Source organism: Anopheles arabiensis, chromosome 3 (assembly GCF_016920715.1).
Source record: "Anopheles arabiensis isolate DONGOLA chromosome 3, AaraD3, whole genome shotgun sequence".
Classification (NCBI taxonomy): domain Eukaryota; kingdom Metazoa; phylum Arthropoda; class Insecta; order Diptera; family Culicidae; genus Anopheles; species Anopheles arabiensis.
This window is the reverse complement of record NC_053518.1, coordinates 89984200-89998958: the sequence shown is the minus strand read 5'-3', so window position 1 is coordinate 89998958 and position 14759 is coordinate 89984200. Positions and strand designations below refer to the sequence as shown.

General features: G+C 47.0%; 2 protein-coding genes across 2 annotated transcripts; one reads left to right on the top strand and one right to left on the bottom strand.

Moving 5' to 3' along the window:
• Window positions 1–454: 454 nt before the first annotated feature.
• LOC120902358 (homeobox protein vnd-like) lies at window positions 455–11082 on the top strand. Its single transcript, XM_040311053.1, has 3 exons — window positions 455–919; window positions 5678–6366; window positions 9960–11082. The coding sequence occupies exons 1-3, from the start codon at window positions 798–800 to the stop codon at window positions 10799–10801; spliced, it is 1653 nt and encodes a 550-aa protein (XP_040166987.1). The 5' UTR covers window positions 455–797; the 3' UTR covers window positions 10802–11082.
• A 2560-nt stretch (window positions 11083–13642) lies between these two features.
• LOC120903309 lies at window positions 13643–14756 on the bottom strand. Its single transcript, XM_040312651.1, has 2 exons — window positions 14658–14756; window positions 13643–14581 (listed from the first exon to the last, which is right to left on the bottom strand). The coding sequence occupies exon 2, from the start codon at window positions 14556–14558 to the stop codon at window positions 13878–13880; it is 681 nt and encodes a 226-aa protein (XP_040168585.1). The 5' UTR covers window positions 14559–14581; window positions 14658–14756; the 3' UTR covers window positions 13643–13877.
• Window positions 14757–14759: the final 3 nt, after the last annotated feature.

Sequence of the window (14759 nt, the reverse complement as noted above, 5' to 3'; positions counted from 1 at the left end):
AACGACCGTTCCTAGTTGTGTTGCTCTGCTTCTCTTCCTTGGCTGTCCCAGGCTTTCGGAGGTTTTCGAGTGCCGTGCAACGAGTGGGCACTTACCTTCTCAAGTGAAAACATAATTTAGTTACAGTCAAGCACAGCTTCAGCCCGAGACGGACGTCATTGCTGTTGAAGAAGAGCGTACTGCGGGCGAACGCGTTCGGACGTTGTTGTTGATTTTTGGTAGTGGACACCAGTGGCTAATTGTGTGTGTGTGCTTGTGTGTACTTGCGTGGGGAAACTGAGGATCAAATGTTGGGGAAAATAGAAAAACACTTGTGAAGAGTTTTGTGCATTTTATGAATAATGTTGAATTTATGTTGAAATAAAACTTACAGTGGAACGATCCATACTGCTCGAATGCTGTACAAGTGTGTTGTGCACATATTCTGATGAATCCATTTCAATAAAAGGATTTTTCACAAGTGCTACAAGTGTTGTATAAAGTTATAAATTTACACTTTCCCGTGTGTGTGTGTGTTCACTCAAGTGTGTTGCAACGCGATCGCAAAGAAACTTGTTTTGACGTGTAAGCAATCATCTGCCAAAGTGGCCACCGAAAAGAACGAACCCGTGGCAAACGCCACCGGTGGACGAGCGGCCAGTCGTTCTCCATCGTCGACGGGGACCGTAGAGCCAGCGCCGCCACAGTCACCGCCGGTACGATCGGTCGCTGCAAACGGTGGTGTACCGCCGGCCAGCCCCAGTGAGACGGCCTCTAGTCCCAGCCAGACGGTGGTGCCCGACGATCGTCCAACAGTGATGGCGGGTCCGACGGCTACCGCACCGGTGCTGACCTGGTCGCCGCTGCTGTTTCCGCCGTGGAATACGGCCCTGCTGCCGGCCGCGTTCTATCCCGTCGCGGCACTACGATCACTGCCAGGGTAGGTTTTAGTTTGTCGTTTTTGGGGACTTTATTGTATCAAAACTCATGTAAAAGTGAATTTGTTTAGTAGTTACAGTAGAGATACAGTCAATAAGTCAGTTAGGTAATATATTATTACACTGTACAACAATTGTGGGTTTGTGTTTCTTGTAAAACAAATATTGTTTATTCTATTGGACAAAATTGGACAAGGATATAATTATTCAAAATATATATAATTACAAAACAATATCCTTGGTGAAGTTATTTCAATTTCCAACTTGACTTGTAGCAGAAATCTTGAATAATTTATTTTCTTTTACAATAAGATAAGGTACGATATTCTACAAAATAGTTAAAAAAAGGTTACTTAAACTGTAAAATTGAGGCAACTTACTAATAGTTCAGTTGTAAAACAAAATTAAGCACTCAATTAAAAGCTAACAAATTCGTTTCTTTATGCAAATCTTATTCATCATTTCTAAAAATCTAATTCAATTTCATTACAACAAAGAAAATGCCTTCTTCTATTGAGGCCATCCGCTCTCATTGTGCTCGCACTGGCTTTTGATTCATTTTCTCAATCAAACGTGATACACAATTAAAACGCCATAAATCATACCGCGCGCATCATCCAACGCACTAACTGGCTAAACGGTTCAACGGCAACTAGCTGGCGGGTGACAAACTGACCGGAAGTATCATAAACATCGTTAATGGGCATTATCCGAAGGCATCCTTCCGGGTCCATTTCGGTTATTTTCGATTTCTATAAAACTGTTTCAACACACACACACACACACACAGAAAGTTACCCCGTGACGCTGTATAATCTCATTATTTACTGCATCCGCCGATTATTGAAAGAACGCCGATCGAAGAACGGATGATGCGAGAAATTGTCCTCGTGTCCGTGCATCCGGTTTTGATGCACGTCGCCTTTTTTTATTTGAACGGCCTCACGTGAGTGCCATGTCCGTCCCCCTCGTGTCCTTAATTCGGGGGTTATTTTCACACAGTAGGAGGTCCTCCGGAGTTTGACTATCGGAAGGGATGGCTGTTTTATTCGTTCTGCAAAATTCGATTCTACTTTTTATGTTTTTTATTTCCCAGCTGGGAGATGCGTTTAGTCGAAGCAGATGCTATTGGTTTGACTTTTTGATAGGACACTTCCGAGATGGCATTTGGTCGGAAACATCTTGAAACGAAATCTGGACAAATTGCCACCATAAATTGGGATTAATTTTCTTCTTAAATGTAGCAAGGGAATTGTCAAACTGGCTCAAAGAATTGAATTTACTTTTTGGTGGCAAACAATGTCAAATCTTAAGAAGAATCTGATCGCTTTTAACGCTGTTTGAATTTAATAGAAACATTGCAACTTTAATGCATTCACCTCGAACGATCACGATCACTTCCTTGCTCGGACGCAAGCAAACTAAATACTCGGGAACGACTTTTACCTTTTTCCCTCAAAATCAAAATTAGCATAATCAGCTTTCGGAGTGATTTTCACGCTTTTGCATTTGTGTCCCTTAATCGATGATTTTTGACACTTCCTTCTTCGGGGATTTTGTTTCGCCGCTTCGCCCCGAAGGAACAGATAATATTCTGTAAAGCTCTTCAACGGTGCCCCTTCGCACCCGTACCAGTCCGTCAATATCCGGATCATACACCGGATCGATCGCAATCGCAACAGAGAACGATCCTCGGACACGGCCACGGACGGTGTGGTGTGATGATCCTCACATAAGGTTAAGAGATCAGTGACGCTTGAAATAATAATATTTGGCTCCTTAGCCGTCTTAAAGTGTTGTTTTAGTGTTACTTTACATGTGTGCTCAATCTTTGAATGATGAGAGCGTTAGGATAAATGTATCTCTTTCGCTCCCTCCGGTAAAGGATCGCTATGCGATTGGAGGGAATTTCCCAAAAATCCTACCATGCAACTTGTCCTACACACTTGTGTTGTTTGTCCTTTGCCGAAAGATCAAATATTCCAATCAATGTGCGGTAGTGGGAATGCTGCAAGATACACACCATATCACCTGTTTGAAGCTGCACCAACATCACCTGACCTGAACCGTACTTGATCATACAACGAACGGACGATAATTTATGCGAAGCCAGCCCGCCATGATCATTATAAATGCAAATTAGCCGTCAGTGATCGGAGCATGTTTTACGGAGCGGAGCTTCAGATTGCTAGAGAAGATGCCTCCCGCATAATGGGAAGGACATGCTCAAGGCAGTGGAAAGCAGCAGCGGTGTCGAAGAAGCAGAAGCATCCCTCACAGTAACCAGCAACTGTTGTTTGGGAGTTTACTATCGGAAATTCCGACACTTTACGCCGCCATCGTTATTACGCCCTTTTGTTGCGGATCACGTTTTGATCCCATGGTGTGCCCGGTACTGGTGCTGGTGTTTGGTGCAGGTTGCCTTGCTGGAAAGGACCTCGGCCAAAGTACACAACATGAAGTAGTAGAAGGTGGGAAGACAAAAAATTAACATAAATTCTCTTCTGTGTAGCTCAAAAATTGTAGTGTTGTTTCGTGTAGGTGTGTGTCGTCAGATGGCGCTGGAAAGAGATGCCTCTGTGCCTGCCTGTGCCGTTTTGGGACGCTTGGAAAACACGTCCTCCAGTCTCCTACCCCCGGGGAAGAAGCGGCTAGCTAGCTCACCTCTCTCCGGGGGAACTCCGGAAATGCCGGAATTTCCCAAAAAGTACATCGTGTGTGTGCGTGTGTGTGTGTGTCTAGGATTTTGGGTTGTAAAAGTGAGGAGTGCGTAGTCTTCGGTAACAATCGCATTTGTATACCGGCCTAGATAAATTGAATGAACGCGAAACACTCGAGTCGGTAAGGACATACGCGGAGGTAGTAAAGTTGATGTTCCTGTAGGTACAGCATTCTAATCGAGAAAATGTACAGCGCGGTCACTCTTTAATGCACAGAAAAACCAACAGTGTTTTACTGGCGCGTACAGGGAGGACGACCGCTGATAAAAAGAACCTGATCGCTTTCCTGGAAGGAATGTTCAAGAAGTACTCCAGAGCAGTGGGAATGGGTTTTGAGGCGGTTTTTCTCCACCTTCTTGCACGGCCATCCGACCTTTTATGACGTCTAACTCCTCTGTGTCGGTGTGTTTTGGGAAATTCCAACACACAAAGATATCTTCTGAAGGTACTCAAGCACTCTTCAGCAAGCGTCAGGGGTACGTACATGAAGCAGTTCTATTGGCCAACACTTTGAAGCCTTAGGATTGTTTTAATTTTATATTAGCTTCTGATGACCAAAGAGGGACAAAATTGTTTGTGTTTGTATATCTATACCGATGATAGTTGGTGCGATCTACAGCCGTTGATTAAAACCAACACGACGGGTGTTAGATGTATTATATTGGAAAACTTACATTTTTAGTTTATTTCGGATTGATTGATACAGTTGTCTTAATCCAATATGGCGTCAAATAGACTTAAATTGTGTTAAACCCATTTGAACCTTTATTTCTTACATTACAGGGACTCAAATGTCAAACTCCATATAAAAAAAAAATTAGTTTAAATCGTAAAATCCTACAAAAGGATGATATTAACGAGGCTGATCAGTTATCAAATCCCACCATCTTGTTGGAAATTCATTACATCTCATCGTTTGATATCAATTTACGACCTATCAGCTATAAATCGCCTGAATAATTCTAAATCAAACTCATCTCGTACCCCTCCCCCAGAAGCTCTGCCGACTCTGCCGTTCAAAGCATCAACCTCCACACTGAACGCTGTCATGACAACCATTGTGTCGTGTTGTCGGGGGATAAAAGCTTAAATTAAAATCCAATCAAGCTACCGGTCGCCCCGGCCCCGGAAGAAGAATTACGCCCACCAAAAGGTGGAAAAAAGGGATTCTTTTCTGTTCGTTCAATCCAGCGTTCCACCCGTTCGTCTTTCATCATAGGAAGTTACTTTCTCTTTCTCTCTCTCTCTCTCGCTGGCTTTTTTTTCCATCCGCCATCTTTCATCGCCGCCGTAATCGCGCTTTGGAGGTTACAATAAAAGAATCATCCAAAGGCGAGATTGGGTCAGAGATTATGTTGTCCTCGCTGGTTCCCAACAAAGCCACACAAAGCCGCCGGATTGCCGCAGGGGGGAGAGGTTATGTTGGAGGATGGAATTAAAACTATCGCAACGCAAAGAACTAACATGCACCATCTCTAACGAGGAACGGTTTGACAACGGTTAATAAATCATAATTCCGGGGTTTCTTTTATTCCCTATTGGAGCGATTTTATGATTGGGCAAGCGTTCAGGGTTTTAGATCAGCCCTTCGTGTTAAAAGGGGGCATAAGGTATTAATCGTGGCATCCGGAGGACACTGGAAGCGGGATGAGATTTTGATTAAAAAGTAACAAACCCCATCCGACGAGTGCCATTCGATCGTTTTTGAGCTGATTAATCGAAAGTGATGAAATTGGTTTCTTTCTCTCTCTCTCTCTCTCTCTCTCTCTCTCTTTGCTGTTATTATTATTGGAGGAGTTCGAAGTTTATTGATTGACATTTTGACGGATATTTGGGAAAAGGGTAAGGAAGGAAAAAATTGAATTGTATGGCAAGCAGTCTTACTTTCGCTGGCGCATTAAATCCATTCACGCAGAGTCTCTGTCGTATAAGCCCTGACGTGGGTCGTGTTGGGGTTTCGTTATTACACAAACTCACCTCCTTTATTGCTGCCCTTTTGTACTGATGTTTTCTTTTCTGATCTGATGAACCCGCACACAGGTTCCTTGACAGCATGAAGCTGCCCCAGTCCCAGCGCACCACGGCCAGTGCCGGAGCTGGCTTTCGTATCTGCAATCTGCTCGAACTGGACAGCGACAAAAAGCAGCAGCAACAACAACAACAGCACGGCAAAAAACGGAAAAGCTCCAGCTCGATCGATGATCATCGATCGCGCGATCACGATGCGGACGAGGCGGACGATGAGGACGATTCGCGAGCGGCCGATTCTGGCCCCTGCCCTGGGGATGGTTCGCGACGCAGTGGGACCACGCTCTCGCAGGAGGACACTAGCAGCAATCCGGATCTGCACGGTGGCTGTAGTGTGGTAAACAGTGACGATGACAGCACACTCGAACCCGGACGACCAGAAGGTAGACGGACGATCGGAGGTGGTGGTACCGATCGAACCAGTCCCTCGGCGGCGAGTAGTGATGAGGGTAAACCGCCAACGTTCGGGTTACGAGCGACACAAAGTCTGGCGGAAGATTTGCACGCCCGGTTCGGCTATCCGGCGCTTCATCCGGGCGCTCATCTATCGCACCTACCTGCCCACCATCCTGCGCACCATCATGCGCATCATCTGCATCACGGGACGCATCTGCATCATGCGCATCATACGCCACCGCCGGCGAGTCACGCGCTGTTTGGTGGACGAACCTGGCCGTACGAAAGCTGCAATACACTCAATGGTAAGTGGATTTTTGGAGAGACGTGGGAGCATTTTGGAGAGGAAATTATGATACCAGAAAGTGGGAGTCGCAAGACCAGAGTGAAATGAGATGAATGAAAATCTGTGTCTGATGTTTTGCGGGTAAATTCGATTGTTATTCGCTACTGAATCTCGCTTAAAACCCAAACAACGAAATTCAAAGAACCATCGAACTCTATGCATCTACTCGAATCGAGTTAGTACATGCAATAAGCCCGTAATAGTCAAGAATTTTATTTCCCAGGATCTTCTGGGATTTATAAACAGTTTAGGAAAGATCGTTTGTTTTCCAGCTAATCTTCCATTCCAGCTCGATTTCAAAACATGAATATTATGAACTACATTAAACCAAGATTACCCGAAAAGCCTTGTGGGATTAACCTTTCCTAACAAGCGCTTGATGAGTCTCAAAGTAATTATTAATGTAGTCCCTGTTTACACACACGGTACCGAGTGACTTCCCTCACGCCTTGATTGGAGATCAATAAATGGTTTGACCACAACCAGCAGCAGCTGGCTTGACCAGCTGTGGCTCTCTATCGCCGCCTCTCTAACTGACAAAACGACAAACGGCCACATGCCGATCGGTGTTAGGCACAATTAGCCGCCAGGCACGCCACCGAACAATATTACTCACACGCGCAAAATCGATTCGTAATCGTTCTCGCAACGCCGTTCAACGTTACATCGACGATCGTTCCAATAAAAAGCAGAACACGGAAAGGACGAGAAACCAACTGGGTGTGGGTTTGATTTACAACTTCCGGAAGAGGACGAGCAGGGCCCAGGCCAAGAACAATATCAATTAGATATCAATCACCGCACAAATGACAATGAAGAAGATGGGCACTTCGACATGATATAACCTCCGTTAGAGAGAGAGAGACACACACACACAAAGGTGTCCCAGGGTTTACCATTACCTTTGCCGAATATCGATTGCTGCGTGCCCATCCAATCCGGAACCGGAACTCTGCCAAGCGAAACGAAATGCTGCTACGCTCAGAAGGGTCCCTGTTTTCCCTTTGCCCCGTGACAAACATCCATTTTGTGTGCGTGTGTATGGTAGGCAGTTGAAGGTCCTGATTTTCGCCTTTCTCTGCTTGTGTTCCCTTGTTTTCCAAAACGGAATGGAACGAAAAAAAGGGAAAATGACAGTTAAATTGAGGTGTGATCGTTGCCGCTTTGTGGCCCATTATTCGCTAGTTTTGGGTTAGTGTGACAACCCTAGAAAGAGAGCCTGAGGGAAAGAGGACGGGGACGGTGAGCGAAACATAAACGTAATTTAGCCACATCTGAACGCAGCAGCTGCACCAGAAGGACGACTCTCTCTCTGTTGTTTCCCTCTGCTTGGTTGTAGGGATTCGAACAAAAAAAAAGGCTTGAAAACAACAAATCTACATCCAGCTAAAGCCAATGGTGTTAACATAACGTTTTTATTTCACCAGGAAACAACGTACAACCATCACACATACGCTTTTTTCCCTATTTCGAAAAAAGGGATATATTTTTGTTCTACAAAATGCAGGGCATGAGTGGTATTGTTTGTCGGGACACAGAAAAAAAGCGTTGGAAAAACAGCTCTCTGGCATAGGGTAAGTGGCAGTCGGCACTCTGTTTTCGATGGGCAAAGCATTACCTACCGTCGTACTACACTCCGAAGTGCTTGTTTGTTTAGGGGATCGGGATCTAGTGAGACTCTAGACTCAAGCACACAAGTCCTGGGGGGAGAGTCGTGCCAGAGTGCATTGTCGGCCATTTTGAATGCAAATGTTTGTTGCAATCTTTCGGGGCGCAGATGCGGCAACCCTTCTCGGCTGAAGAGGACAGTTTTGTTGCTGTGATTATGCTACTTCTAGCTCTAGCTAGCTAGAATGAGAATGCCCTCCCGGGCATCTCCCTGTCTGTGCTACCGTGACGAGCGATCGCTGTTTCGCGTTGGCATCAGTTCAAGCGTTCTTTTTAATGCCTCTTTCAAGTTTGAAAATTTATGATGGCACGATGGATGTAGGGGATGGGGTACAATCGTTACTTGGCAAATCAGTTGCTATCAGAGGTTCGTTTTTGTAACCGTAGATTAACATGTTTGGTGCTGTCCGGGGAGGGAAGGAGGTAATGAAAGAGAGGTCTCAACGACCTCAGTTGATGACGTTTTATCTATTTTGAGCATTTGTTATGGCTATAAAATGTTAGCAAGAAAGGATATTTCATGCAATTGAATTAGTTATTCAAAGAGGGGCACTAAGTGAGGATCTTGTTAGCAGAAACGGTTAACTGAAATTAAAGTCCGTATCCGTGAAAGGAAAACTGTAAAATACTTGAAAAATGAAGCAAATGTTGACCTGATTAAATACAACTTTTTTTTTAATATTTTAACTACAAAATGACACATATATCATTGTCAGTAGTTATATCAGTACCAGACGCACTCTAAATACTCCATTGAAAAAACTGCTCGAATCACTCTACCGAGAGCTCTCGAACTGCAAGCATGGTTTAATCCCACCCTTTCAAGAGTGTCCTTCCTACTGTTTCATGCAGCAGACACTCATCCCTGCTATGGAGTTATCCACTCAAAAGGATAGCCACTCAGCTGAGTGCTCATTGAAACAGCGAGCAAGCGAGCGAGCGAGAGAGGGTGAGAGAGACACACACAGAAAGCACACAACGAGAGTAGATAAGGCGGAGCAGAAAAAAGGGCGTGATCTTTGCCAGGTCCGGGGGTACACTTTTTGTGCGCGTGTATGTGTTGTGTCGTCGTCATCATCATTAGAGGATTCCTTTTTCCCGTTTTCCACGGCGAAGTGGAAAGTAGAAATGCTCGATGAAAAAGTGTTTCCGGATGCGATGCGCGCGATCAATTTATTTGCTCTGCCAGGATTGTTGTTTTTCGAGTCGTTTTGTTCCCTCTACTCCTCCCGTTTAGTGTCACAAATCCTCGACAAAGAGTTAAGCCGAAAACGACGAGGAGCAGAGGGGGGAGGGTACAATGCGGTGAAAGCAAGCCGATCGAAGTAATTCCGCTTCCGCCAGAGAGTACATTAATAATAAACTCGAATGTCATTTATCAACAAAGAGGATTTTCCCCATCCTTTTGCTTACTTCCTTCCCGCTTCTTTCGGGCTTTTGTTTGATGATTAGAAGCCAGCAGAACAGGCAATGGCGGATTAATCGGAGAGCGAGAGTGGGAGAGAGAGAACAGTGTCAAGGTGACAGGCAAGGGCAAACCTCCGCACGAAGAATGGGGAAGTGCTGTCATAAATTATCCTCCAGCCCGGGGCTGGCTGTGGCCTCGACCACACTCCACGACCGGGCACACGAAGCGAAGAGTTTCCATTTCCGGTATCTATTTCCTATTGTGTTCCGCCGCCGCTGCCTGTGGCTTGCTTTCTCGCCTACTCCGGCCGGAGGTCGTGCAGTGCGGTGTTGCACACCTTGCAGGCGCTCAGCAGGACACCAACAATCGAAAAAAAAGGAAAACAAGGGATGCAAATGGTTGGAGGGGAACTAGGAAGTAACACACACACACACGGTCTCTAATTGACAATTTGCTTTGTTTTGTCCCATTTGCAGCATGCCATCAGCAAGCGGCCCAGCAAGCCCACCAGCGGCTGTTCGCGCAGCAGGTCAGCCCGGCGGACAGTACCTCGCCGGTGCACTCGGAACGATCGTACCTCGGAAGTGCCGGCGGCGGTGGCCTCGCAACACTGGCAGGCCCGGCCGGTGACCACCAGCTGGGCGGTGGACGGATCGGTTCCGGTATGCGTACGCCCAGCCCATCCGACTCGGAGCGGGGCGATTCACACCATCACCATCTGCTGCACGGCGGCGGCGGCGGCGACACACACACGGAAAACTCGGACGACGTCGACATCGAGGAGGGCTGCGATGATGAGATCGACATGATCGACGACACGGACGATGGCAGTCTGCCGACGACGGAGCGCGGCAGCCACCCGAACGGGCTCGGCGGCCACAAGAAGCGCAAGCGGCGCGTCCTCTTCTCCAAGGCGCAAACGTACGAGCTGGAGCGTCGGTTTCGCCAGCAGCGCTACCTGTCCGCACCGGAGCGGGAGCATCTGGCATCGTTGATACGGCTCACCCCAACGCAGGTGAAGATTTGGTTCCAGAACCATCGCTACAAGACGAAGCGAGCGGCCCATGAGAAGGGTGCTCTGGACCATCATCACGGTGGGCATGGCGGTGGCAATGGGACGGGAGGGTTACCTTCGCCTAGGCGCGTTGCCGTGCCGGTACTGGTGCGGGATGGGAAACCGTGCCTGGGTGGTAGTAAGCAACCGCACGACCTGCTGACGGCGGTCCCGGCGGCGGCCCATCTTCAGCTGCCGCCCGGCTTCCAGCACGCCAGTCTGCTGCATCATGCCGCGGCCGCAGCTGGCCGCTGGTGGTCGTAGATTGGGGCGATTGTTGCACAAATTGTACATAGCAGGGAATTTCGGGGGGAATTAGTGACCATGGGATGATGTTTAGCTTCGAGGCAATATGTATGCGTGTGTGTGTGTGTTTGAGTGTGTAAAAAGAAGGCAAAGAAGGACAGGGATTTAGTGGCGTTGTATGGTTCCTGAAGTCTAGTAGCGTCTTAGGTAATGAAGGAGGAAGGAAAAGTCTATTGTATTTAAATACGGTTATAGCTAATTTATGTAAATCCTAGTTTTCCCAGCCACTCCTCACAAACACTGGCAAAGAAAGGAAAGGTAAAGAAAAATAAAATAATTAATCAAAATATTTCCGGTGTTTTCTGCACTCTTTCTGCAATCTCCGCAAAGGATCGCTTTTTTCAAGTGCAACATTCAAACACAAAGTCCACTTGTCTGCCCTTCTCTCCTGGGACGACGCACCAAAACTCCATCTCAAGATCCTTGCAGGTTTGCTGCAACAATTGCTTGATTTATCGTCCCACATATAAACTTCCCCTTTTTTTCTCTTCTTCCACCAATTCGCTTCGGCCTGGAGAACCGCTTCAAGTTTGAGCCGGAAATCAATGGGATTTTGTGATCGGAAAGCGTTGGACACAAAGTCCTTCCGTTCGTGTCACGGGCAAAATCAGCCATAAAAAGAGGGATGGCGGAAAAAAAGCGAGAAGCAAAGACGAGCACGGACGACAAACAATGGCCTGGACCTGGCTGGACAAATGGCCGGAAACGGAACAACGATCCTAGGCTTGGCTCTTGCTCTTTCTCTCTTGAAAAAAAGGATCTCACTATTGTGTGCCCTGCGGAGTATTGGGTATTGGGATGAATTGAAACAGTGTCCGAAAGTCAAAAAGTCACGATAAACCGGATATCACATTGTCGATCAATAAAAAGAAAGGGAAACTGCAGAAAAGAAGCTGCAAGTGAAGCGCACTTTACGCAAACGAGTCGAGTGTGTGTGTGTGTTTTCGTTCCAAATTATAAGCATTAACTTTTACTCCAAAAGTGATTGAAACTCCTTTAAATTCTTTAAATAGAAAAGAACAAATCCTTCAAAAGGTACAACACTAAAGCGTCTTGAAGGACATAATGTTCCCGTGCGAGAACAATGGCACAGCGTGACCCGAAACCTCTCTCACACGATGCACGATGCTTGCAGGGATCTCCGCTTTTCGGTTCGGTTCCGGCCAAAAACTGTCCCATCCACTTGCGCTTTTTGTGCTGTCAAAAACACGCTTCAAAAGGTGTGTCATAAAACCGGGTCAATCGGGGGTTGCACGAGTACGTGTGCTGTATCTCGACACTTGAAATTGGGCTGCTGCACATTCCCGCACACAGCAAAACAGGTTCACCACCGTTCAAACCGGCCGACCGGAAGTAGCCCGAAAATCGATCAGTCATTCGGCATTCGGTGTAGAGATTGTGGGAAAATGCGTCGAAATGGAATGATTTTCGGTTGAGCTTTATGCGAGTGAATCGCATGAATCGTGTGAAAATTGGCCCTGAAATAGAGAGAATAGTTTTGAAAATCAGAGGGAATGGCTCCATCATTCGGTACGGTACGTCAAAATGTTGGTCATCCTTGAGAAGAGTTCTTATCAACGCTTCAGCAATGTCCATCCTACTGGACACTTCAGATAAGAACACTTTGCCCCTAATCCATGACATTCACTTTCACCGAAGACCTTCCATATCATGTACATCGATCGAATTGACCATTACTGAAAATTACATGAAAAGGACCTGAAAAAAGGACGAAAACAAAACCGGGTTAAACAATTTAGCAACATTCAGCACCAACACTTTTGGTGTAAATATGAAACTCCCAAACAGTTATGCAAACAACTCCCGGACATCGTCAAACAGGGACGGAGGATAAAACGGTTAATCTAGCCTCATTTTTTCGGTGTTCAGGTTCTTCGCTCTGGTGTAGCTGGTCGCATAAATTCACATTATGTTTATGATACGCGCCGTCGGTCCTTTTACAGTGCGTCCTCCCCTTTATTCCTTCCAGCGGTTCCACCGGTCACAGCCGGAAGCCGGAAAGGAAGCTCGCTCGCTCGCTCGGAGCAAGGGCTGCGTTGTTTTCGGGTGGACAACAAAAGACCATCAACCTTCCCCGTCTGTCCACACACCACCAGCACGCTATCTCTCACACTCTACGCTTCGGTTGGTTTTTATGACTTATGACCTTCCATTCCATTAGGACTATTATTTTTACTATCATCCTCAGCCGCTGCCGTTATTCGTCTTCTCCACGGCTCCTTCTTATCCATTTCCCCGGGTCGGTGTGTGTGTGTGCTCACCGTTTTTCTAACAATGAAAAATGATCGGAAAAATATGCTTTTCCGTCCCCCTGTTGTCCCACTCGTGGGTTTACTCATCCACCTTCCGCGCGTGTCCGCGCGCGGGGGTATCATTGCGCACCGACACGTACGTGCGGATGGTTTTGCGATTTGTTTCCAGTTGGTCGAAACATCACAACACACACTGTCCGTGTTAGTGGTGGTGTGTGCCAAGGGGATGTCCTGTTTTTTCGCACTCCTAAAGGAGATAATTTCTTTTTTCCCGGCCCGGCTCGGCTGGCGACCGACACGACCGACCGACGGTCTGCTCTTATCTTGCCAGTTGTGCGTGACGCGGTGGTGCGGTAGCAGCAGTGGCCGGGTGGCAGACACGGTTCATGGTCATTCCACGGGCATAGCTTCACACTTGCTGTGACGCACTGTAAGGCGTTGTTTGTGTGAGTGCTGTAAAAAATAGTGAAACGATATTAAATACATTGTAACAATGATGCTTGAGAAAAGTAGCAAAAAAGATGTGTATGAGTTCGTATACTTCGTTTTATTCTCATACGGGGTTTACACACATCCGCGTAAACTCAATTCACAGTATGTGGGAATGCATATAAAATTAAGTTCAACTAGCTGGCAAACGATAACAAACCGTTCGTTTCAATTCCTTCTCGTGATCGTAAAAATGCGGCTTAAAACCACCTCAAAACCTCATAACATGTTACCTTACGGCGTGATTTCAATCAAATGTCCCGCTTTTCCTTCTAATCGCCATTACCATTTCGATTAGACTTCTTTTTCCCTCCTCCATTGCGCTTGCTAGGTTTCGGTCGGTACGGCTCCAGCTCACTAATATCTAACGCGATCAGCCGCAGAAACTCGCTCAGATGATCCAGCGTCGCGTGAAACAGCGTTCTCGCTCCCACAAACCGGAACCACTGCAGCTGGTTCGTGGGCGGCAGCTTCCGGACCAGATCCTGCTTCAGCTGATAGTCGTTCAGATATTCACGGCGCCCGAGCGACTTTATCGCACGACAAGTGTCCGACACGGCAAAGCCAAAGTTCATAACCGTCCGCGGCTGGTCTTCCTTCGGGGCGGGCAGCTGGCGTAGTCGCTCCAGCAAACTGCCCACGAGCAGCTCCGGTCGGCCGAACCGTTGCTTCAGCGCTTTGATCGCCTCCTCCAGGGTGGCCGGAAAGATGAGCAGTTCTCGCACCGACTGTTTCGCCTCGCCGGTAAGGTGTTCGTGCAGGCGCAGCATATTCTCGCAGTCGGTAAAGCCACACGCTTTGGTCGAGTAGCGGAACAGTCCGTAGAACAGGGGCCAATCTTCGGGTGTGCCGGAAAACTTGGGCAGCTTGCCCATGCCGGCCTGTCGGGCGGATAGGTTGTACTCGGTGAGCTTTGGCGTTTCATCGGCAGGGGAGGGTATTCTGCTTGCCATTGTGACGGTGTTGTTACTGGTTACTGCAAGGAAAAGAGACGCCTGTGGGTAAGCACTTTCTTGCCGTGTGTCGCTTCACTTAGGCTGTGGCTGATTTACCTGAACAGTTTACTCTTACTGCAATGTAATTTCTTGTCCAGAAGGCAAATGCTTGAAGGCGACAACTTTTCAACCAATAATCCTTTTATTTGCTTTCACTTG

Excerpts from the sequence above, each read along its gene's own strand:
- LOC120902358 (XM_040311053.1), top strand. The coding sequence starts at position 798 with ATGGCGGGTCCGACGGCTACCGCACCGGTGCTGACCTGGTCGCCGCTG. Across the intron at positions 920-5,677 it reads GCACTACGATCACTGCCAGG|GTTCCTTGACAGCATGAAGC; the intron begins GTAGGTTTTAGT and ends ACCCGCACACAG. Across the intron at positions 6,367-9,959 it reads AAGCTGCAATACACTCAATG|CATGCCATCAGCAAGCGGCC; the intron begins GTAAGTGGATTT and ends TCCCATTTGCAG.
- LOC120903309 (XM_040312651.1), bottom strand. The coding sequence starts at position 14,558 with ATGGCAAGCAGAATACCCTCCCCTGCCGATGAAACGCCAAAGCTCACC.